Source organism: Elgaria multicarinata, chromosome 3, assembly GCF_023053635.1.
Source record: "Elgaria multicarinata webbii isolate HBS135686 ecotype San Diego chromosome 3, rElgMul1.1.pri, whole genome shotgun sequence".
Taxonomy (NCBI): Eukaryota; Metazoa; Chordata; class Lepidosauria; order Squamata; family Anguidae; genus Elgaria; species Elgaria multicarinata.
The window spans coordinates 95,501,032-95,525,850 of NC_086173.1; the positions used below are offsets into that span (position 1 = coordinate 95,501,032).

The 24,819-nt window shown below is 42.1% G+C and overlaps 1 protein-coding gene across 1 annotated transcript; it reads right to left on the bottom strand.

The window, feature by feature from the left end:
* LOC134396770 (serine protease inhibitor Kazal-type 5-like) lies at positions 1 to 24,421 on the bottom strand. Its single transcript, XM_063123336.1, has 12 exons — positions 24,300 to 24,421; positions 24,152 to 24,212; positions 22,592 to 22,728; positions 20,169 to 20,286; positions 13,627 to 13,739; positions 12,621 to 12,699; positions 7,248 to 7,375; positions 5,372 to 5,435; positions 3,829 to 3,950; positions 2,764 to 2,812; positions 1,986 to 2,037; positions 1 to 141 (listed from the first exon to the last, which is right to left on the bottom strand). Exons 1-11 carry the CDS (start codon positions 24,314 to 24,316, stop codon positions 2,032 to 2,034), a joined length of 894 nt encoding a protein of 297 aa, XP_062979406.1. The 5' UTR covers positions 24,317 to 24,421; the 3' UTR covers positions 1 to 141; positions 1,986 to 2,031.
* Between the last annotated feature and the right edge of the window lie 398 nt (positions 24,422 to 24,819).

Genomic DNA, 24,819 nt, shown 5'->3' on the forward strand with positions numbered 1-24,819 from the left:
CTGTCTCCTTAGTGCACATTCATTGACCATATATTACAGATATGAAATTGATCCTTATATTTAGGATGAAGGCAGGCTTAGCAGCACTTAAGGATTCAGCAGCTTCCTTGGTTCTGAGTGTCAATTCTTCCATCACCTGCTCTGGAGAAAACAGAAGGAATTTAGGGTCAGAGTCATGAAGATATCAAAAACATTTTAAAGAAAATTTGATGGAGCTGGCTAAGGTTATTATACATTTGTGCCAAGGTAAACGTTTGTCCAAATCACAGTGATATCACTTAAATATTTCTTTCTTTCACTAATGGAGAAGAGTGACTTGCAAAGGTCTAACTATATGTGGAACAATACCTATTTGAACACCTTTAATGTCTTTTGTTGCTATTGTAGAATATAGCTTTACATTTTCTAAAATAATTTTGTTACAAGGTATATTGACCATTTTTCAGTTGTTCTTAGAGATTTTTTTAATGCCATATTCCCAAATTCTTTTGGGGAAATGAAAACAATTGCTTGCAATCAAAAGGTCTTCTATACCTTGTCAACCTATTGGATTAAAAGAAAAAGGACACCTGAGGGGTGGAGAACAGTTTGATATCCAAAATTTAATGAAATCGTCAATTTTCAGTAACCAGACAGGATATAGGAATTTCTGATACAGTCTTCATAGACTGGAATCTTCTCTGGAAGAAGCATGGAGATGGGAGGGCAGAGGGAATGAGCGCTGTTCAAGATTGCTAGGATTCTCCAAACATTTCATGCCCAATTCCCATTCGTACTTGCAATTGCTGGTCACGTTGTACGAATGGGAAACTTGAGTAAACTGAGCAGCAATCGAACAGGAGTCATGTACAAATCTCCCCAGATTTCCAGAAATCTCCCCAAATTTGCACAAATTTTCTCCATAGACAAAAGTGAGACTGATTCAGGCCTTAGCTAGACTGGGCGAAATCCCAGGGCGAACCCTGGGATTGTCCCTGTGCGTCCACATGATGCACAGGGGATCCTGGGATCAGGGAGGGATTATCCTCCCTCGCCCCGGGATCTCCTCCTCCCCTTTCGGCCCGCTTTTTCCGCGGTCTTGGGCAGAGCCAGGAGCGCTGCACCCATTGGGGATAGGGTGGGGGTAGTGGGGAAAGTACTTAAAATTAAAAAGAAAACTTACCTTTAGCGCATAAGCGTTCATGCGCTCCTGTGTCTTTAAAAAATTAAAAAATGGCAGGTGCAGTACCTCTCCTCCTGAGGTCGACGTGCCTCACATGTAAACGGAGGAGGGATCTCGCATTAATCACAATATGAGATCTTCCCTCCTCCGTCACGGACTATGAGGTAGCTCTAGCTAAGGCCTCAGGCTACTGAGGAAATTTACACAAATTGGGAAGTTTGGACAAATCGGCCTGGGAATCAGGAATGAGACAAACATGAGCAGGCGTTCGACAATTTGTGAAGGATGTGTGCTCATGCTTTTGCTCATGTTCAGAGCTTTAGCACAGGGCGTGTATGCATGTTTTGTGGGCCAAAACAAAATTCTCATACATTTCTAGTAGGGTTGGTCGGACCTATGTGGGTCTGTGACCACCGGGCGCTCGCTGAACCCTTGCCGTAGCCCAGCCCTGCTCGCCAGCATCTGACATGATGTTTCACTGGGTCTTGCTCCCAAATAAAGAGACATGTGATTGCAGACTTAGTGTACTGGATCAAGGTATAATGAAAGGCCAAAGTGAAATTCCCACGTTAAGTGTGAACTAGACCTTATGAGGTCAATGTCTGTGTCCAAATCCTTATTTCCTTTTGACTCTAATACAGGGACAGCATTTGCAGTGGAAAACAGGTGGGTGGGAGAGCCACTGTAAATAGCCCCCAGGCAGTTTTTAACAGATCCTCACCCCTTCACCTGGATTCTGAAATGAGAAGTAAGATGAGAGAAAAATGCATCTTCTCCATTGTGACCAAATTACTTTGTCTTTTTCCCCCTCTTTCTGTCTTACCTTTGTCACTCTTTCTTCTTCAAACTTTCTGGCAGCCTGCACTGCTTTACATCTGAGAAGAGAACCACAGTGTGAGAGAGGTATTATTACACTTCTGAAGGCCCCATAAGTGTGCACAGCACATTTCATTAGGGTGTGCACCCAGGTAATTTTATTTTTATTTTTAATAAAGGACATTATTTTTATTCGTTTATTTATTATACACTGTAGACACTGATGTGCTACTCTGCATTTGGCTTGCCTGATCGTGGAAGGGTGATTGGAGGTGAGGGGGTCATTGGTGGGACTTTGTGATGACACTGGCTAGAGGAGAGGCTCACAAGGCAATATTAGCCTTCAGGGGCCCTCCTCCTCCTGGCCTCTTTGAAGCATGGCTCTGGGCAGAGTGATTCCTTTTTGCTCCTCCTGCTGGGAGCAACAGCATGCTTTTGGGGGCAGCAGCAGTGGAGCAGCTGGAGGGTAGCCAGAGGACTGTTCCTGCTGTGTCTGAATCCCCTCTGGATCCCTACTCAATGGCTCCCTCAATCAGCGCTTAGTGCTTGAGACATTAGGGTGTGTCTGGGCACACCCTGCACACCCCTTGCACACGCCTATGTAAGGACCACTTATGCCAGAATGACGTCAGCTTGGGTGGGTATCATAAGCGGCACTAGGCATTAAGAGGAAGCCTGGAATATGTGGAAGAGGCAAAGCACAAACTGACTGCACTATTTACTTTACCTGTAATTAATTATTATAAATTTCTAGAGACAATCTATATAATAAGAGCAAGACAAACCTTAGGGCATGGTCCTATATTCTTGATGCCAATTTCAGATTTAGTTTTCCTGAGAAAAGAAAGAGAACAAAAATGAATGAGAACATAGATACATCCCTAATAACTTCATGCTGGAAAGATCATCTCATACATGGTGTGAGCCCATATGTGAATAATCAGAAATATCTTGAGTTCAATTGGATTTAATCTCAAGAAAATGGGCATAGGATTGCAGCCTAAATTTAAACAACATTCTGCAGATTAATGGCTAAAATCTCTTTACGGTAATTTCTAATCAGCTATCAAGATTCAGGAAGATTTCTTTTTCCAACTCAGCCTAGACATTTCTGTTGGGCCTGCTGCTGATGGCTGCTTCAGCTCCTGCATAGACATTGCATAGACATATCTTTTACAAATTATGGTTCCTTAACAACTGTCACACATATTCCTTCAGCTTGAAAATGCAAACTGTCCTGATATCATTTGCCCGCTTTGAGTTTATTCCAAACCACATAATTCTGTAAAAATAAAAACAGAGCCTGGATGGTGCAGATATCGATTAAGTGCCAAATGATGCTTTCCTGCTGACTTAGCTTGCTGTCTTGATCAAGGCACAGCTAGGAAATGATGGTGAAGTATATGTGCTCGAATATATGTGCTCGAATCCCTGTGTATTCAGCCATGCTAGTGCTGTACTAGAGTTGCCACCTCTTTTTTCCTGACAGTTGCCTCATCTCTAACAGCTGTATGGCAGGCAGGTATATCATGGTCCTCTCCATGGTGAGAATAGATTTGCCTAATGAATATTGCCAGTGCTGGTGGGTGTCAGCTTGGTTTTAATAAGAATTTACCAAAATTGGCAACTTTCTTCATATCTGGGATGGACACAACTTGAGACTTAAAAAAATCTGAATCAGGTGAACGTGAAACTGATAGAGTCATCCAACTCTAGGCACAGTGTTAGCTGCATGAATATCCCAGTGAATATCTGTTTCAGTTCCATTAATGAAAACATAAGTCATCCAAATATTATTATGGAAAAAGCTAGCCATAAAAGGAAATACATATGTATGTCAGTATACTCACAGGATTTTGTCACAGAGCATACATTCATTGCGGTGTGTCTCACCATCTGTGTCACAAACTTCCTGAATGCTCCTCTTGCAAAGAACTCTTCCTCTGTTTTGGGGATACTTACTGCAGTTAACCTAATGAAACACAGCAACATTATCAGAATGGACACCACTTGCAGAATTCCACTGCAGGGGAATACTGACTGTGCTGTGCCTCCCTGTCACATTAAACATATTGTTTTGAGCTAATACATAAACTACATATTATGTTAAATGCGTAGTGTGTAGGGGTTATAACATTTTGCTTTAATTTAGTGTAAGCATGTAGGGGCCCTGATCTAAATTGGAACCATCATGTGTGTATGGCGTGGGTGGAGGTTAAACCAAGCCACACATGCATCAGTCTGGATCAGGGATTCATAAGCTTACATTAAATCTGAAGTAAAACAAAAAGTTAGAATCCCATAGATCATACACATTTTACTTAGCATATAGTTTAGCCCTGGAAGAGATAATTACAAGCAATCTTGGATAGACTGCAACCCCAGAGTAGTTCCATTTCAGCCAACAGATCAGTAATGTTAATCCTCACCATGGCCTCACACTATTCACAGAGTGGAATCAAAGAAGGGCAGAATTCATGTGCACTTTCTAGAGTTAATTGGCTGGCCGCCACATCAAAAACTGGGTATCGGACTAGATGGCCCTTTGGTCTGATCCAGCAGTGCTATTCTTTTATTCTTAATCCACAGTTCCCCATGCTGGGAAACTTTGCCTGGATGACACTTTGAAGACATTATAGCTAACAGTAAAAATAAAAAAGCATTGCTGCTACCTCAATTTTATTAGATGAGATTTATGCAACAGTCGGACAACTACATCTTAAGTCTAGGGCCCCTTGTTTTCTATTTGTCTCCTCTCAACTTTTGGTTCTCTCCATGTTGTTTCTCCCATGTCCAACTCCCATTGGACCTATGCTGCAGGCAACAGTGGAAGAAGAATGAACACATTGATAGATTAGAGCAGGGGTGGGCAACTTGTGGCTCTCCAGATGTTTTGGACTACAACTTACATCAGCCCTGGCCAACATAGATAATGGTAAGGTAAGATGAGAGTTGGAGGCCAAAACATCTGGAGGCCACAAGTTGCCTACCCCTGGCTTAGTGCCCCTGAATGCCACCTTGGTGAATGCCAAGTGTATTTACAAAAGAACCAACAAGATCATTAGGTATATGTCTTAGAGTTCTCTTGTCAATTCTATAGATCTTTCTTCAAGGAACAGTTTTATACTAGTTTCTGTCATTACTCCTCCAAGATCCTTATGTTGTACATAAACCTGTAGGAATTTAACTAATTCTGGGATGATATATTCATACGGGCAATAAATACTAACATTTTGGTGACAAAAACAAGTACCTAAAGTTGTATCCCTATGCACACTTACTTGGCAGTAAATCCCACTGAACTCAATGAGGACTTACTTATGGACTCCAAGTAAACATGCCTAGGAACATGTTGCCTGAATCCCTGGCACTGTGAGTGAAAGATAATCTCACCGTTCCACGACCAACTTCAGGACATTCACCTTCATGCTTTAGTGCAAGGATATGTTCAGCTTTCCTGTAAAGAGAAGAAGTGTTAAATTGGCTTCCTACTATTACAGGCAATAAACACTCACTAAAGTGATGAAAGCCTATGGTCAGGTTATGGTGTAGTATGTACAGAATAGTCCTAAGACAACACACACAGAGAAGACATAAAGTCTGGGCTTGCATGATCAAATTGAACCATGGTGGTTCAAATAAGCCACCCGGCAAGCAATGTCGTAAAACCAGGGTGGTTTAAATAAGCCACTGTGGTTTGCGGGCACTGTTTTAGAGTTGTGATGACTTGTTAATCATGCGAACAATGTACCCTCACTTGGTTCGCATGACACAACAACCTACAAGGGTGACTTGATTATGGAACAGGCACTTGTGGGCACCCATAATTTGATCATGTGAACCCTTGATGTCAGAGGAATCCATTTGGGAAGAATCCCCCCCAACTTCAGCTCACGCATCCCGAAGCTTGCCAAACACTCCGCACAATGAGTCAGGCAAACTTGTGGTTTTCCACTCTTTAAATATGTGGAAATCATGATCTGCACAAAATTGCGAGTATAACTATTTATGGATATTGCGATGTGAGCAAATTGCACTATTTGTGGCCACAATTTTGCTCAAATTGCGATTTCCATAAATAGTTATACCTGTGATTTTCCTCAAATTGTGACTCATACTTAAAAAAAAAAAAAAAAAAAAAAAGTGGAAATATTTCTGCGCTTTGGGAACTGACTCGCTGCTCAACTCACAAATGTGTGCTGAATTAGGAGCACCAGAGGGATCTATTGAGCCAAAAGCGAACAGAATTTCCCCACAATGGCCATCCCTAGTAAACCTTGTTGAAATATTCATGCTGAGATTGGAGAACAGTGGCACAGGCAGGCATTTTAAATGCACTTAATTAATGGCACCATCATGACTACATGTACACATTTAGTTTCGAATATGCACCATTTTGTAATAGAAAGATATCATATATTTTTAAAGTAAAAATAATAAAATGTGCATCTGTAACAATGTGCATAAAATTCCGGCTGTTCCATGAATATGGCAGGGCGCCATCAGCACCAGTGGGCCCTGGTATGCCCATGCCAGCTTAGTGCTGGCAACTGCCCCAATTACCTGCTGATCTCTGGATGATAATTTTGTGGGGGGTGGGATGCTGGGCTACAGGGTCCTAGGCTTCCCCCTGATCTCCAGTCCCAGCAGCGCCACTGGTAGAAAAAGACCTAATGGCATTCTAAATAGTGTGTGTGTATGTGTGTGTGTGTGTGTGTGTGTGTGTGTGTGTGTGTGAAATGCTGTAGTCACCCATGTTCCCATAGTCACACATTTGGGATGATACTGGCCAAAGCCATTCCCGCACCCCCAGGATAAGCCACAACTGCCGCTTCCCTGAGTACCCAACTTCTATAGTTCATAATTGAACAAATGCTGCCAAAGTATTAAGAGATGTATTGTCAGATTTGAGGATCTTTTCACATGACTATTGGGTATAGAGCCATTATGGGAATGGTTCTTGAAAGTCCATCACACAATGACTTACAAACCAGAACTTATGTGCAACTTCTACTATGAGCAGGATCCAGTTTTGGATTCCACTGTAAATGCTGCAAAATTTGATAAAAAATGAACAATGACCAAGATATTTGTAAAAGCATCACCATCTGTCATCTCTTTAACTGAGATTGTTTCTACCCTTGTTTTGGGTTATGGCAAATCACCAAGAAGATGTTTGATAGCTCACTATGGGATGTAAACACAATTAGTATCCCACAATGAAGGCTTGCATGAGTGTAATAATGCACCAAGTGTTGTTTTTACTCACAGTATCTCTGAACACAGGAAACATTTATTTCTGTATGTTTTGCCATCAGTGCCACAAACAGGAGACCACAGAGCACTGCAGGAAGTCCCTTCCTTCTCGAGATCAGCTAGAATTTTACTGCAGTCCAACTAGAAGGGGGGAAAAAGAGCTAAGATATTTTCAGGGGTTGTTTCAGTGTTTCCAACTTGGCTGAAATGATGGAGGCGAGTTACAATACAAGAAAGATTATGGCCATCCAATTCTTGCTAATGGTTTCAATTGGGAAAGAAATTGGTGCAGACAAATATCAGTAAAAGCTCTAGACTGACAGATAATAAGTGGATGTCACGTATGACAAATAAATGTCCACTCATTTATCAACAAGTTTTCTGATCTTAAGCATATACATTATGGAGTAAAGCTGCAGTCCTATGCAGTTTACAAGGGAACAAGTCCCACAAACATCTTCCTTAGAACTCATAAGAACATAAGAAAAGCCATACAGGATCAGACCAAGGGTCCATCTAGTCTAGCACTCTGTTCCCACAGTGGTCGACCATCTGTCAACCAGGGAACCATAAGCAGGGCACGGTGCAACAGCCCCCTCCCACCTATGTTACCCAGCAGTTGGTTATATAGACTTACTGCCTCTTTGGCCTTAGCTAGACCTAAGGTTTATCCTGGGATCATCCAGGGTTCGCCCCTGCCTGAGCACTGGATCCCCTGTGTGTCACCTAGATGAACAGGTTTGACCCCTGGATGATCCAGGGATAAACCTTAGGTCTAGCTATGGCCTTAGACTGAAGGCAGCACATTGCTATCAGGACTAGTAGCCATTGAGAGCCTTTTCCTCCAGAAATGTATCCAACCCCCTTTTAAAGCCATTCAAATTGGTGGACATCACCACATCTTATGGTAATGAGTTCCACAGTTTAACTCTGTGCTGAGTGAAGAAGTACTTTGATCTGTCCTGCATCTCTCACCAATCGGCTTCATGGGATGACCCTGGGTTCTAGTATTATGGGACAGGGAAAAAAATGTCTCCCTATCCATATTCTCCACATCGTGCATGATTTTGTACACCTCTATCATGCCCCTCCCCTTAGCCTCCTTTTTTCCAAGCTATACAATCCTAGCTATTGTAACCTTCCCTTATAGGGGAGATGCTCCCTTAATCACCATTCAAGATCTAGAAGCAGTCCACCATCTTTCAGACTGGTGCCCACCTCTGAATTTATGGGGGGGTTTGCAGGCAGAGGTGGGGGCAAACTTTGGAAACTTCAGTGTCACAGATCCAAGACATTGGCGCTTTTAAGCAAGCTGTCAAGAACTTTCTCTTTAGGTAAGCCTTTTACAACTAAGATGTTGTTTTAAGTTAATGCTACCTCTCTGTTTTTAATTTGCAATTGTAATCTGCAACTATGGTTATTGCTGTCATTGTATTGCAGCTTTTATTCTCCCTCATGACTTTGAGAACATTCCTTGAAAGACAGGCTATTCATTTGTCAAATAATCAACCAACTCAGTGAGGCTCATTTCTAAGTAAACTGAATCAATTGTGCTCACTTATTCATAAGTATGTTTAGGATTGGCAGAATCCATATCAGAACTGTCTGACCCATCAGTTCACAGCTGTTATTATTCACTGCCACACTGAATAGTTTTTGTGTGCTGCTTTGATGGCTTTCACTCCCTACCCTCCCATTCCATGCTTGCCACTTAAAGCAACCAGAGTGACAAAGAATATAGAAACTTAGGGCTGGCATCAAGGGTAGGTATGGTTGGGAACCTGCCAGGGGCCCACAGCTCAGCAGGGGCCCACTGAGAAGATCCCCTCGCAGTAGCTCTTTCTCTTTACCATTGCGACCTGCTTGTTCACCTGCCTCTCGCTATGGCAGTGGTGAGAAGGAGGAGCAGTGGATATGGCTGCCTACTTACTCATTAGCTCTCTGACTGTCAAGCAAGCAAGTGGTAGCAGTGATGAGAAAGAGGATGAGGGGCAATAGCAGCGTTGACAATGGTGGTGGGAAGACAGATTTGGTGGGCATGTTCAGAAGACACCTTAAACCATGGCTTTAACCATGATGGCTAAGCCAGAAAGCCAGGCTGAGTTCAGAAGACACCTTAAACCACAGCTTCAACAATGGTGAATAAAGCTTTTTGCTTTATTCATCATGGTTAAAGCCATGGTTTAAGGTGTCTTGTGAACACAGCCTGACTTTCTGGTTTAACCACCATGGTTGAAGCCATGGTTTAAGGTGTCTTCTGAATGGGGCCATTGAAGGAGGGAGCTCCTTGAGGGCATTTTGCCCAAGGGACTTCAAAATCCTGGAGCTGGTTTCTACTTAGCAGAAACCTCCATTAGCATCTCTAATTAACAGAGCTGCCCTTGTATTTGTCTGTAAATAAGTGGTTACAATCACAAGCTGTGAGCTCTTTCTTTACAAAAATACCTTTCTGATTTTCCCTGTAGACTTGGCATTCTAGTTTCTCAACATGTTAGCAATATAATTTGCAAGGTATTATTTATCATTGTTGATCAGATATGTGCTGGCTGGCTTGTTCGCTTCTATGAGGTTCATCAGATGAGGGTTTTAGTGCACGCTCGCTACTGCCCAGTTACAGATGTGCATGCATCCTTTAACGACTACGTCCTCCTCCTGTGCACCTCCCATTCCTTCTGCTCGATTTTCCATAGCAAAATAGACACCTTTTATTTCAACTTTTTTTAAAAAAAAATTGGAATGTGCCACAATCCCATGTGCATACAGGAAAAACAGCGTAATTAAAACGGACCCTGAATGGGCCACATGGTCTTAATTTACTTCCTCTTTCCCTTCCAGGGAGAAGAGGAAGTAATGAGGAACAAAAACAGGGGCGGAGAAGAGATGGTAAGGACACACGATTTCCCCCCATGTGATGACGCTCTGTGTTCATTTGTACCAGCCATGTGTCTTTTATTATTAGCTGCAATTCATACTCAGTATAATGTACCCTTAAATGGCAAGTGGCAAAAATGATAATAAAAATAATACACAATTGTAACTATTGTCAGAGAAATCTGCAATGGATTCAAATGAGCTTGTATTTCTGTGAATCCAACCTGCAGATTTCACAGTGGACTGGCTTTTACTAAATTGTGTAGATTCTTCTGGGAGTTCTTTTTTTTAAAAAAAAAGTTGCGGGGGGGGGAGGTTATCACAACTGCGCTCTTGCACAAATTTACATTTGGAATGAATGAAATTCTTGTACAAAAAACTCCAGTTCCATCAATGAAAGATACCTGACAATCTGTGAAACACAGACAGAACAGATGTAACAAAATTTGTACATCCCTAACTGAACCCGATTCAATGCAAGACAGGGCTGATATACTTTCAAGAGATGTACAATAGGAAGACTTACAACTTTTCACACAATTGTGCTGCTGTGATGGCAAAAGCTACACCTTCTGAAGTGTAGTGCCAACCTTCCAAGATCTGACTACATAGAATCATAGAATCATAGAAAAGCAGAGTTGGAAGGGGCCTACAAGGCCATCAAGTCCAACCCCCTGCTCGATGCAGGAATCCACCCTAAAGCATCCACCCTAAAGCAAGTGATGATGAGGAAACTAGCAGCTTTAAAAGTGCCTTCATGATTGTAACAATTTCATTCTTTGATCTAGGCAGAAAGAATCATCTATCTGGAAGCAGTAAAAGCTGTTCTAGAACAAGGATACAAGAATGGAGAATCGATGAAGCTACCCGGGAGTCCTTCAAAGAGCAGCCCATACATTCCTGAATCACAGCTTTTCACAGGGAGAGATAGCTCAGTTATAAGGGAGCACCCATCCTATAAAACCACACAATAAAAGATCCCATACCTGAGATGATCCCTGTGAACGGATATATATGCAAGCATACTATGAGAATAGCTCATACACTACAACACGTTTGCATTCTTTGCATCCAGCCAGAGGAGTCATCCGGTGAACTGACCCTTCCTTGCAATAAAGGATCTAGTGTTCAGTACCTAACATAACTGGTTTTGATTTAAGACACTAGAGGGCACTACTTCATTCGAACGATAGCAATTAACACAGTTCTCTGCTATTTGTGGATGGTCTGAGTGTGTTTTTCCAAAGGTCCCTGTTCTGGATGGGGTTGCACGCCCTCTGAACGAGCAAGTGTGTAGCCAGGGTGCTCCTAGATCCATCAGTGTCTATGGAGGAAGAAGTGGCCTCCACAGTGAGGAAAGCCCTTTTCTAGGTTTGTATAGCTATGGCTGTTCTTGGACAGGGATAGCCTAGCCGAAGTGAGCCATATGGTGGTATCTCAAGATGGGACCATTGCAATGCACTTCAGGTGGCACTGCATCTGAGGTTGGCCTGTGCAAAATGCCACAGCTAAGGCTGCTGAATGGGACAGCTTAACGGAGCCGTATTACACCAATTCTAAGGGAGTTGCTCTGGGTGCCAATAAGCTACTGGGCCAAGTTCAAGGTGCTTGTGTTATAATATAACCCCCAACATAGCTTAAAACCTGAATACATGACGGAACACCTTCTCTCTTATGCATCTGCCCAGATGTTAAGATTGAATGTGGATGCCTTCCTGACAGTGCTGCATTGGCCTGGAGTTCAATATGAGGTAACCCAGGTGACTGTTTTCGATACAGGCACCCTGACTATGAAATACCCTCCCTCCACATATATGGTCAATACTGGGTCTTACAAGCTTTTGGCACCAAACAAAGATCTATCTGTTCACTCAGACTTGATTTCCTGCCCTTCCCTGCATTGTGTAAACTGTTATTTATCTGTTACTATTCTTCCCTATTTGATTGGGAGGGTTTGGTCAATGTTTTATTATTTATTTATTTATTTATTTATTTTATTTATTACATTTTTATACGTTGTATGATTGTATTGCATTATTGGTAGTACCCTGCTTTGGGATTATTTTATAATGAACAGTGAGTAATACATTTTCCTAAATTAAAATAAATATATAAATAATTGTTAATGGAAAATGGAGAAAAAGTGTGCCTTTCCAGTTAAGTCGCCCTATATCTGTGAACCTTCTGAGGTTCTTCTTTCTGCAAACAAGAGCCCTGTTCCATATTGAATTTATTAACTTTAAATTCAGCCATCACAGTTGATGTATAAATGAATTAAATAAATAAAATGATTTCAACCTTATTGTAAACACAACTACATGCACTAACATTGGAATGTGTACTGCAAATTTCAGCCTGCAAAGGATAATGCACTGAATTCAGCACCACATCTTTCAAGGTATTTTGTACTTGGGGTCATATAACAGTTTTTATTTAGCAACGCTACAAACCTGACTCACCGTTATTGTCTTGTGACCAATATTTGCTCCATCGTTTTATAAGGAATTGAGTTTACCTTGACAGCCTTTCTTTTCTGTCTGTTGCTGAAAGGTCCTCTTTGGCAATTTTCATTGTAGTATGTCGATGTTCCCATCCTAGTAGAAAAAGGACATACATTTGTCGAATCCTTGGAAAAAAAAAGTTCTCTGGCAGAGTAGCCACCACAACATCCAGCCTCTCCCATAGAAATGACCAACTGTATAAAATGCTGACATAGTTTTAGAATATTGTTTGCTGTCTGTTGGAGCTAGTCTTGCTTGTCCTTCTCTCCAGTAGAATCTTATCCTGCAAGAACCCTAATGACCTGGCATTTTTCTTTGATCCCATGTTTTTTTGAGATGCAAGGTAATTTAAAAAGAATGTTTTGTTTCTAGCAATTATGGTTTTAGACATAAGCTTAAAACCATCTTGGAAGCATATCCTAAAGCAGACTTACACAGCAGGTGGTCCCACAATAATTGAGACTGGATTGGAACTTATAAAAGCATGGATGATGACTGACAACCCTCATTTCTCCAGGAAAAGCTTCTGTCTGTCTGATAAAATGTGCTGCTGACCATTGTCCTGTGCTTAAGACATTAAGCTCAGATCCAGGACCACAACAACTGTGTGGACTTTGTTCAACAACAAAGGAAAAAAGTATCAAACATCAGATGGTAATTATTTATCTCTGAGAGCAGGGATTACCAATCCTCATCAAGTCTTCTATAGATCTGTTCAACCTCATCCACCCAACCATAGTCTTCAAACAGTTTTAAAATGAGACCGATTCTCCTGGATGAGATCCAACAAAATGTAGACCTAACTATCATCAGCAATACTGATGACATCACACTCCAGATTTCCGGATAGCTATGCTCTTGCCCCTAAAATCAACTGTAGGAGAAATCAGTAGGACATTCCCAGTCATAGAAAATTAAGGCAGAGATTTGCAACCTGTCTCCCCACATTATGGTGCAGAATTGACAAATTCCACACTATAGCTTGTTTCACACAGATCTTTGAATATCTAGCATACTCACCCTCCACAATTGGTATACGATCTATAATCACCCTGTGCAATCCGATTATTCACTGAGCAGGGGTTGTTTGCATCGTATCTTTGAAGTGACCCACCATATTCATTGCAGTTTTTCTGTCAATGGAGAAGAAATACGTTTGATACTAGGATTACCTATTTGCTTGTTCACAAATGGAGACCATAATTGGGTGGAGAAATTTATTCAGTTGGGGAGGGGAGGTGTTTTGGTTTTTTTAAAAAACACCTCCTGGACTTGAACATGGACCCAAATGCAGTTTGAAGTAAGAAATCTATACATTTCCAAGCTTGTGATGTGTTAAACACAGACACACACACACACACACACAAATGTGTAAAGAAAAATGTCTACATTTACAAAATGTACACAAATACATTTTAGTCAATAGGTATATGTAACATAAAAACACATACGTTTAAAAAGGCATAGAAAAATGCATACATCATTGGCCTCAAAAACACCACCCTGATCACATGTTGATTTTGCATAGAACTCTTCTGCACTTAGGTGCTACAATGAAATATAGAGTTGGGAAACAGGTTATATCTCTACCCTGTAGATAATATATTATCCTCTCTTAAAAAGCATATAAAGATTCTATATTGGAACTATAATGGGCCGTTGCTAAGAGGTGCTGAAGCCCCCTATAGCATTTCCCCTCAAGGCTTTGTTGCATATACTTCTTCTGAAGAGGTGCAAGTGGGATGGTCAAATCTATTGACTTTTGTACTTCTCTGGATCTCTTATGCAGAGCCATAATTAATGCCACCTTGCTTCTCTCTTGCAGTTTAAAAATGTGCTAAGAATAACATAAAATGCATACATTAATACACACATTACAAAAAATGCATACCAGTTTCCATAAGGATTTTTAACATAAATAAATTACAAGCTCATGCAGAAATGAAACTGAACGCACTTGACCTCAAAAATCATGGCGAGATCAAGATTGACAGAGCTGTCCATCCCTAGGTGGATGAGGTCTGCTCTCTTTTCCACCAAGAGAATGATGAACCACAGTACTCCAGATCAGGAGTGCTTCACATTCCCCCAACCCTTTATACAGGCCTTCAGAGACTTTATCTAAAGGACTTTCTAAATGCCCCTCACTTGATCAGTGTGCTTATTGGAAGCTTGATGAGCCACATGTCACGTCCTTGTAGCTCAGAATGTGCCCATTTAACTGTCTAGTCCTCATGGCACAGGAGTGCACGTTTTATCCCACTGTCATCCTGCCTTGTTTACTGTTTTGCCCCTTGACCCTCACACGATGTCGTCCCTGTCTTTCAGTCATCTCGTTTCTTCCCCTCCATTTTCCATGTTTTTCTAGGGCAGGGAAAGTGTGGCATTTTTTTCTCCACATGGGATAGAACCACCCTTCCATCCCTATGTATTGCCATCCTCACGCTATGTCGCAAAACCTCTCTTCTTGGAGGCATCGGCATTGAAGGGCAGTTTTGCTGATGGAAGAGGAGGGCGTGCTGAGTTGCTTGAACGACCGGGATTGTGTTGAATCACTGTAACGTACTTCCGCTGCTCAAACCTCACTCTTATTCCTCTCTCATTCCTATTTCTCCTCCTCAAAAGGCAGAAACAGTGCCTAATTGATCAAATGCTAAATTGTTAAAACAGTTGACAACAAAAACAGAGCGAGGTGGGGGGGGAAGGCACCCACGTCCATCACAATGTTCATCAACCGCAAGATCCAATGAACTGGAGGGGGAAGGACAGCACAGTGGTGATACCAGGAAGCGTGAGCTGGCCCAGGTGAAAAGGTAAACAAGATGAAATAATGCAAGAATGCACGCACATGAAAGTGACTGGTCCTTGGCGTGCTAATGAACAGAGATAGAAATCGTGGATGCATACCAGGAAAAAAAAGTAGGCATGATGGAGCTTTGAGAAATGACATGCCACTATTCACAAGTTGAACATTCCTGGCTTTATTTGCATCAATGAAAAGGGAATATCATTGCATCAGAATAATTTTTTGATTGTAACCCACATTGGAAAATATCAATGTTATGATGCCTGCACTGATGGCTGCTTAATGGGATTACAGTCATGGGATACCCAAAATGTTTGCATAGTTTGGTTTTACATAGGCAGCTATCATTCTTCTTTTGATAAACATTTACTGAAGCAGAGTCAGAGGCTGGGTTCACATCCATGGTGGTGTATAAGTTATTGTATCCCCAACATGATCAGACAAATAAGCTACTGTGCTTATTTTCCCTGCCCTCACCCCTCCTCCCACTTGGCCAAGATGGTATCCCAGCTTCCTTTGCATTGGAAACCAAATGCTCTAATGCCTTTATAGTTTGCTGGAACGGGGTGAATTTTATATGCTGAGTCTCCTCATGGGGAGCCTCCAAAAGCTGTATTGGATAACTTCACAACTCTCCTTTTTCATAGAAAAGTGACCAGAAATGAACCACCTGCTAGCCCTTCATTCCCTGCCTTCACTTCGCATGCCCATCTTTTAGTCCTATCCCACAGCCCTTAGCCTCTCCCCTGTACCCCGCCAGCAGCCAGCAGCAAAGTAACAACACAGAAATAACAGGAAGTTGTTTATTGGCATACAAAGTGGCTTGTTTGGCTTCTTTTGTTTGCTTGGAACTGGGCTTGCTTAATACTGCGTTGAAGCTACTAAGTGCAATCTGTTGCTAGGCAGATCTTGGAAACAGATATCTGCCGACTGGAGCAGAGCAATGGCTTTGACCGCTCTTGCCAAGCAACTCTGTAGGTGATCTTTAAACTACTCTTTAAGTCACTGTGGAGCACCAGATAACATGATAAACCATGATAGTTTAAATAAACCTCACTACAGGCCATGGCTTATCACCATGGCTTATTTTGACTAAATAATCTACCATGGTGGGGAAAACCACTCACAAATAACACAATAAACCATGGTGGTTTTTAAGCTTATAAATCATGATGGCTTAAAGAGACATGTGAAGTAACTTTGGGAGTTCTGGGGGTGGTGGATTTTCTTCCCCTGGCTTCTCCCTCATGGGCCACAGTCTGAGAGAGCTGAAAACAAACACTAAAAAAATTATAGGGGGAAAATGGATTCTGTAGCACTACAGTCTACCAAAAAAGTCAAATTTAGCTTGTAAACAAACTAAATTTGAATTTTCTGGGACTCTGTGGTGCTACGGACACCATTTTCCTCCTACTTTTTCCCCCCAGAGGGTGCAGCAGCAGGGGCTGCATGCATTCTGTGTAGTGCATGTTGGCCACCCCCAATCTAAAACAAGCAGCAGTGGGAAAAACTGGAACACGTGATACAGCAGTGGTGCAGAACCTCAGATTCGGGAGCCAAATCCAGCCTGCCTGGGGTCCCAATCCAGCCATCTGAGGCTCCCCAGATGGTCACCCAACCTTTTCCCAACCCCCCCTACCCCCTGACCAGCTATTGGCAGTACCCCCCACTCTAAAAGTTACCAATGCCTCTCCTAAGGTTTTGCTACTGGCAGTAAGAGCTTTGAGCTAAAGTAGGCTGGAGTTCTGGATATTTTGGGCTCTGACCCATTTTGCCTTTGTCCCCACCCACCACTGGAATGTCGGCCCTTAGAACTTTTCCAAAATGCAGTTTGGCCCTTGGGTTGAAAAAGGTTCAACACTCCTGTGCTACAGAATCAAATCAAACAATAGCATTTAACAGAGCAAAACAATCAAACACCATATTAGCCCTCAAACAGAGAAAAGTGCTAGTTAGCCTGTAGTTAGCCTGTCAGTTACCGCCTGTCCTACTACTGGAGGGTGAATACAAATGAGGTCACTGTTGCAGCAATTCTGAAATCCTTGAAAACTATCTTGAGCGATCAATGTACTTAAGAGAGAGCTTTGTGGAAGGCAAAAAGAAAAAGAAAACCCCCCAGCATGGATAGTATCTCTTAGGCCTTAGCTAGACCTAAGGTTTATCCCGGGGTCGTCCCGGGGTCATCCCTGCCTGCTCCCGGGATATCCTGTGTGCCATTTACATGAACAGGGATGACCCTGGGACGATCCCGGGATAAACCTTAGGTCTAGCTAAGGCCTCAGACTGATATGAACACTGTGGAAAGATGGATATAAACAATATCAGGTCACAAAGAAGTCTGAAAATTGCCTAACCAAATTGGTGGGAGGCATCTGACTGGATGTTCCGGAAGGGTGGTATTGTGGCCTACATGACAGTGCTTAGTATACCAGGCTTGCAGTAGGAAAAGAGACTTGGTGGTGCATGAGGTAAGATGCCAGAGCCTAACTGCTAGGTGCCCCAATTTGATACCCCAACCCAACCCCTCACCCGTGTGCCAGTTCACACAAAAATCCTGATCACTGTTAAGCCTTGGCAGCTCATGGAACAATTTGAGAAGTCTTGCAGCTTCCATTGCCTAGTGTCTCTGCATGGGGAAGGGGGACCTGGATAGGCCTTGAAGTTGTCCATCAAGAACAACTTTACCTGGACAGCAAATAAGGTTGTTGCGAGGTAAGTGAAGAAACCTCAGGATGTATTAACTCAACACTGTGCAGGTCCATGGCCTTAGCACCCAACACAGATCACTGACATACTTGCCTAACCTATTTTTAGGATGTTTTAAGGATGTTTTAAATATGTTTTAATCATGTATGGTATGTTTTTAATCAGTTTTCAATGTGTATTTTATATCATGTTTTTATACTGTTTGTTTTATACTTTGAATGGTTTTAGTTTTGTGAACCACCCAGGGAGCTTCGGCTGTTGGGCGGCATAAAAATGCAATAAATAATAATAATAATAATAATAATAATAATAATAATAATAATAATAGTGCCTGCTAGCCATTTAGCAGCAGAAGCTAGCAGTTTCTACCACATAGGCCACTGCTGTTTTTAAGCTGTCTGTTCCTTAGCAGAAATGCCATCACCTCCTGCCACTTCCTTTGTCCATCCATGTCCATCTAAAATTAACAACAATTTGGGATTCCTTGACCAAAAAATATATTATTCTATCAGTCACCTTTCAGCTGTAATGGCTCCCAAGGTTATTTATAGTAAAAGCAATTGAGAAGCAATTCACAATTAAAGCAATTGAGATCTCAGAAGCTAAATCCAAAACCAATAGGCAGGGTACCTAAACAAATAACCGCAGAACATTATAAAAGTTTTTTTAAAAAACACACACACCAAGAAACCTATACAAATACATGCAGACACCCCCTAAACTTGCTTAAATGAATCTCTGAAGTCAAAGGAGACAAGAACGTTCTGAAATAGTCTAGAAAGCTGCCATACGTCAGTCAAAAGGTTCAAGGAAAGTACAAATTCATTTTCAGATTTGATACTATCAGACTGGGAGCTCAATAGAGACTGGGAGTGCCTAGCTCACAGAAAATAATTGTCTCTCCGTAAATGTTTATGTACGTTATTCATGCTGCTTTACTAATTCACTATAAGGTGGGAGTGAGTCACACCCTCTCTGTCTGGATTTTTAAAAGCTTCTTTGAATCTCATTTACAATTGTGCCTTGCAGAGTGATGTGGCACACCTATTGCTTGTATTGCTGTAGTAACATTTTTCTCTTGCCCCAGCTTTCCTAAGGGTGTGTGTATGTGATAACTCCTCATGCATCTGATGAAGTGGGCTCTGGCCTGTGCAGTTATGCTGTATTTATTAGTCTTAAGATGCCTCCAGCCTCTTGTTGTCATTTGCAGCAATGGAGTGACATGTCTATCCCCAAATGGTACATTTTCTTTCCCCTCTGAAAAGAGAGGAGAGTCAATTCTCCTTGAACCTCCAAAGGGAGGGAGTTCAACAGATTAGGAGCCACCACAGAAAGCATGACATTGGTAGTAATCTGATCCACCAGGAACTTCCACTGTGCAAATAGTCAACAGAGCTCATGCCAGGACAATAACAGACATAATTGTGTCATGATGTTCCACTTGTACAAGTTTGCTTCATTCTTCTTCATCATCACCATCTCCTGGCATCCTGCTTTAGTATGGGAGTCTTCTCTCCAGAGGCACCTCCACAACCATCTCTGCTGGGGAACATAAGCGGGAGGGTGCTGTCACAACCATGGCCTGCTTGTGAGTTTCCCGGGGGCAGCTGGTTGGCCACTCTGTGAACACTAGATGCACTAGATGGACGCTTGGTCTAATCCAGCATGTCTCTTCTTATATTCTTATCTTGCATTGCTGGATTCTGTGGTTTCTTGGCTCTGATCCTCCACTGCCAATTAGGAAACTCCCACACTATTCAGAATCTGTGGCTGGTGTTCAGAAATAATTTGTGTATTGTTCTCTGCTAAGTTTTTGGACTGATCTCTTTTATGCTTTATACTTCCCTGCAGAAAGTCATCTTCTGGGATTATTTTTCTATGAGAATGTGAACTCTTAGCCTGAACATGTGACCTAGGCTATGAATGTTATGACATAGAATTTGTGTTTTCTACACCATAGTGATGCAAGCAGAGACAAACCACTGGATACAATATAAGGGAAAAGCAGTAATCACTAATGGTGAGGTCGCACCTTGCATAACATCCTCACCTCGTTTAAGTTCCCTCCATTTAGGTTCCCTTGAGCGATTCTGTTCCCATTTGCATTCAGGCTTTGTCCTCTTCCACCACCTCCACCGCCAATCTTGCCTTCTCTTGCTTCTCTTTTGCTGGAAGGCATGGAATGCAGAAGAACATGATTATCAGGAATGGGAAGCTCAGATTTCCACATTGAAATGCTTGTTAGATACTGAACATTCAGTGAAAAAATGGAAAGAAGAAAAAAAGACCAGCCAGTGCAAAAACAAAAAATGGAAACAAAAAAAACCATACCCATGTAGCAAATGTTAATGAAATATCAACTGGTTTGTTTATATGCGGCACATACTTATAGGCTAGTTTTCCAGGATTCTGGCTGGAGTTGCTAGATTGTATGATAGAACAGGGACTGGATTAAATTGGGGAGGGGGTATAGATTCTGTAGGGCCTCTGGCAGGGGCGCTTAACTGCTTTCAGTCTGAGGGTTTGATTCAATTTCAGAGAAACTCTTAGGGGATGCATTCCAGTAGTGGGTGGGACAAAAGAAAAAGAGGAGGGGCCAAAATTACAAGTATATTGTAACTTAAAGCTCTTATTGCCAGTAACTAAGCCTTAAGATGCAGTCCAACCTTTTATAATGGGAAAAAACATACAAAACCTGGGGCCACAGCTAGACCTAAGGTTTATCCCGGGATCATCCAGGGTTCGCCCCTGCCTGAGCACTGGATCCCCTGTGTGTCACCTAGATGAACAAGTTTGACCCCTGGACGATCCAGGGATAAATCTTAGGTCTAGCTATGGCCTGGAAAACCACCAATCGGTGTTTGGGGAAAGTGATGAGGCCAGGGGAATGGGTGTGATCATTCGGAAAACCCTGGAGGGGCAGACTTGGTCCATGGGCCTGAGGTTTCGCATCCCTGGATTGTTAAATTTGAGCAGGGAATCCTGAGTTCAAATCCCCACTCAGCCATGAAGCTCACTGGATAACCTTGGGCCAGCCAATGAGCTCCATCAGATGAGTGTTTTATTCCACACTCATTGCTGGGTACTCACAGATTTTTGCGGGTCCCTCTCAAGACATCATCTGCCTTTTGCGTGCCTCCCGCCCCTTCTAGCCTTCTTTATGCCACAAAAAACAAAAACAAAAACCACACCCCAGTAAGTCTGACTTATTTTAAAGATGGAAGTCGCTGCTATCTTCTGTTGTGTGCTGGAAAAGCAGTGTTCAAAACGGCCCACTGAATGGGCCATGAGCACATTGTTTACTTCCTCTTTCAAAAGAGGATGTAATGGGGGACAAACACACAGGCAGAGAAGCGATGGTAAGGAAACACTATTTTCCCCCATATGTTGACACTCACTATCTCCCAGCTTAACCTACTTCAAGAGTTGTTGTGGTGGGGGGGGGGAGGTAACAAGGGAGAAAAAAAATCTGTCCTCTACAGGAGATGGGGAGGATAAAACCACATGAAACAAAGAAATACCATGGCTTACATATAGGACACCACAGTGAGAAGTGTTCACCAACACAGTGGGAAGGATCTACCAACTTAAAACAGCTTGATGAATGTGCTGTTAAGATGCAACATTTCTCCCCTACTCTCACAGAGAATGTTGCCTACACTGATCAATACAAATGCTATGAAATGGGTAGGGAAAGTACTTCAGGGCTATAACTGCATGTGGCCCTTGCCCCCGTTGTGCCCCCCCCACCTACTTCCACTGAAATCTTTAAAAATGCCCTTTTTATGAAAGAAAGGGTGGCTTTAGAACTACAGAGTGTCGAAAGGGTCAAATTTACCTTGCAAATAAGCTAATTTTGAACCTTTGGGTGTTCCGTTGTGCTACAAACACCAACTTTTAATTTACAAAATTACAGTATTTCTGGCACCCTCGGTGGAGGGATGCAGTTGGCAAAAATGCTCCCTGAACTTCCCACAGTTGTCTATGGATGAAAATTTTAAAACAATTGTAAATAAGAAAAAAAATCTAATACTTAAAATAGGGCTGTATAGTAACCTAAGAATGGGTTCAATAACTAGCTCACTCTAACAGTAATGAAAAGGTAAGCCAAATAAGAACGCCGTCACTGCTGGCCAAAAGTTGATATTCATTTGATATGGACTGGCCAGTTCCTTCCAAGGAAAGTTCTGTGTGAAGCGATACAACCTGATATGTGCATATCAGGTGGCTTATTATACTGAAGAAAATGGTCATGTTCAACGTTGCTGGTTTTAAAACACAGTTGTCTTCAATGGGAAGAATGCCAGATTGCCAACAGACTTTAGCTGCACATTACAAATTTTCCATTCTTCATCATTTTGGCTAGGTGGTTATTATTATTATTATTATTATTATTATTATTATTATTATTATTATTATTTTCACTCCCTCCAGGCCCATGATTTCATCATCCCGCAGTTAGAGAACACTCACAATTTCTCTGCACACATGATGCACTTGTTGCTATGAGTGTTGCCGGAAGTGTCACGTACTGGGTTATTCTCACGGGTGCAGAAGAGCTCTCCATCAGGCCCCATCTGTGATCGATACTCATAGCATTCATCACCCCTCTGGAGAGAAAGAACACAATTTAATTTGCTGGTCTGGTTCTTAGAAACTCTGGAAGATCTTCATCCACAGGAAACTCATCACACATACATACACACACTTGAGACAGGGTGTGACAGGGTCAACCAGATGCCACCTATCATCTTGTCTCCAACTGGGGAATTACTCAGAGGAGTGTCTCTGTCTTAGCAGCACGTGTTGGGTGTTGTCTATTATGGCAAACCTAATTATCATTCTTTCACAGGGATATTCATATTCAAAGCACACAATTGATCTGGATTATAAAGGATTTCTCCCCCACTTTTCCCAACATGTTTAAAACACAGTGGAGACTACCAGATCACAGCAATCAGAAGGTGAACAGCAGCATTAAAACAATTCAGAGATTGCACATGCCTCTATATCAACTATTGCAGAGGATGATGAAATGGGAAGAGTTGCAAGGCCATCAGCAGTGAATAAAGCCAAGGATGTGGCTTGGAAAGCAGACAAGGAAGAGCCTGCCCTTGATATTGCAATATTACTTCATGGCAAAAATGTTCTGAAGGTAGCTTATGGAATTCCATCTCTATGAATGAGAGAGAATGAGCTGGTCAGGTAGCTCTTTGGGAATATCATATATACTACTTTTTGTCCTTTGGCAGACAGGTGGGGTACTAATATAGGCTTGAATCCAACATTGCATTTATGCAAAGGATATTTCTGTCCTCTCCTCCACCACCTCCCAGCAGTTCCTTTTATTCCTCCAAAACCTGCTTTGGAGGAGTCTCCCAACCATCTGGAGCAGATTTGGGGTGTGTCAGCTACAGAATAGGGATGTCAGAGAAATCCACAAAAGAATAAATTCAGATTTATATGGATTCTGCAGCAAACTTGCAGACCAGCTTTTCTTGAGTCACACGAATTCTGAGGATTTTTTAAAAAAACCTTTCTGGAATTTTATGTAAATTTAGTTGTAGAAAAATATATAAAATTAAAAAAACACCAGCTGAAAATGTGCATTTCCCCCATAGGCTAAAGCATGAAAATATTTCGGGGGATTTTATGCATTTTAGTTACGGGGGGGTGAGTGTGAATTTGCCCAAATGTGAATTTATGCAAACTTGGGAAAATGGAAAAACTCTAATTCCACCAATGAGCATTCGATGAATCAAAAGGCATGTGGTAATCTGCAAAACACAGATGGAACTGATTTTACAGTACCTGTACATCCCTAGTCCAGAATACAAGACCTTGATTATGTTTTGTGAACCGCCCAGAGAGCTCCGGCTATTGGGCAGTATAGAAATGTAATAAATAAATAATGTTTAGAGTTTTGGTACATGTTTGGGATGAAGCTCACCCTTCTCCTTCTTGGTCACCATGGGAAAGAAATACAGAATGCTAACAACCAGTGATACACATTTAGATACAATTTTATCTCACCACATTATTTCCATTTTGTGGTGGGTTCTTTTCAACAGAAGTCATTGTACCTCCATTTTTGCTGAAAGAAAGAGTTAAGAAAGCTTTAGTTTATAGCAGATGAGTGGCCTGATTTAGTTAAAAAGTAAACAGATGATTGTCTACTCACAACTTCTGTAGGCACATTATGCACTTATTGTTATGTTGTTTGCCAAAAGCGTCACGCACTGGATTAAGCTCTCTGGTACAGGAAACATACCCCTTCTTGAAATAAGGCCAATATGCACTGCAGTCTTCATCCTACAGTGAAGGAAGAAGATTCATTTTTCTCATTATAGTCTCAATGAAGATAGACTGTATACTAGCATGGGAAAGGGAAGCTATTTCCTGGATCTAAGTTCACTAGAGCAGGGGTCCCCAACTCCCAGGCCACAGACCAGGAGCGGTCCGTGGCCTGTTAGGAACCGGGCCACACAGGTGAGCTGTTTTCACACACCCCACCCCCACCACAGCGTACCTGGGTGCAGGGCGCCATCTTGCCTGCCCAGCCGAAGAGAAGCAAGGATGCTGGGGTGGGGTGGGGCGGCTTTGGAACGGCATGCCCAGCTGGAAGCCACTCTGGGAGAGCGACTTCCAGGCGCGCCGTTCCGAAGCTGCCCGCCCGCCCCAGCGTCCTGGCTTCGCTTCGG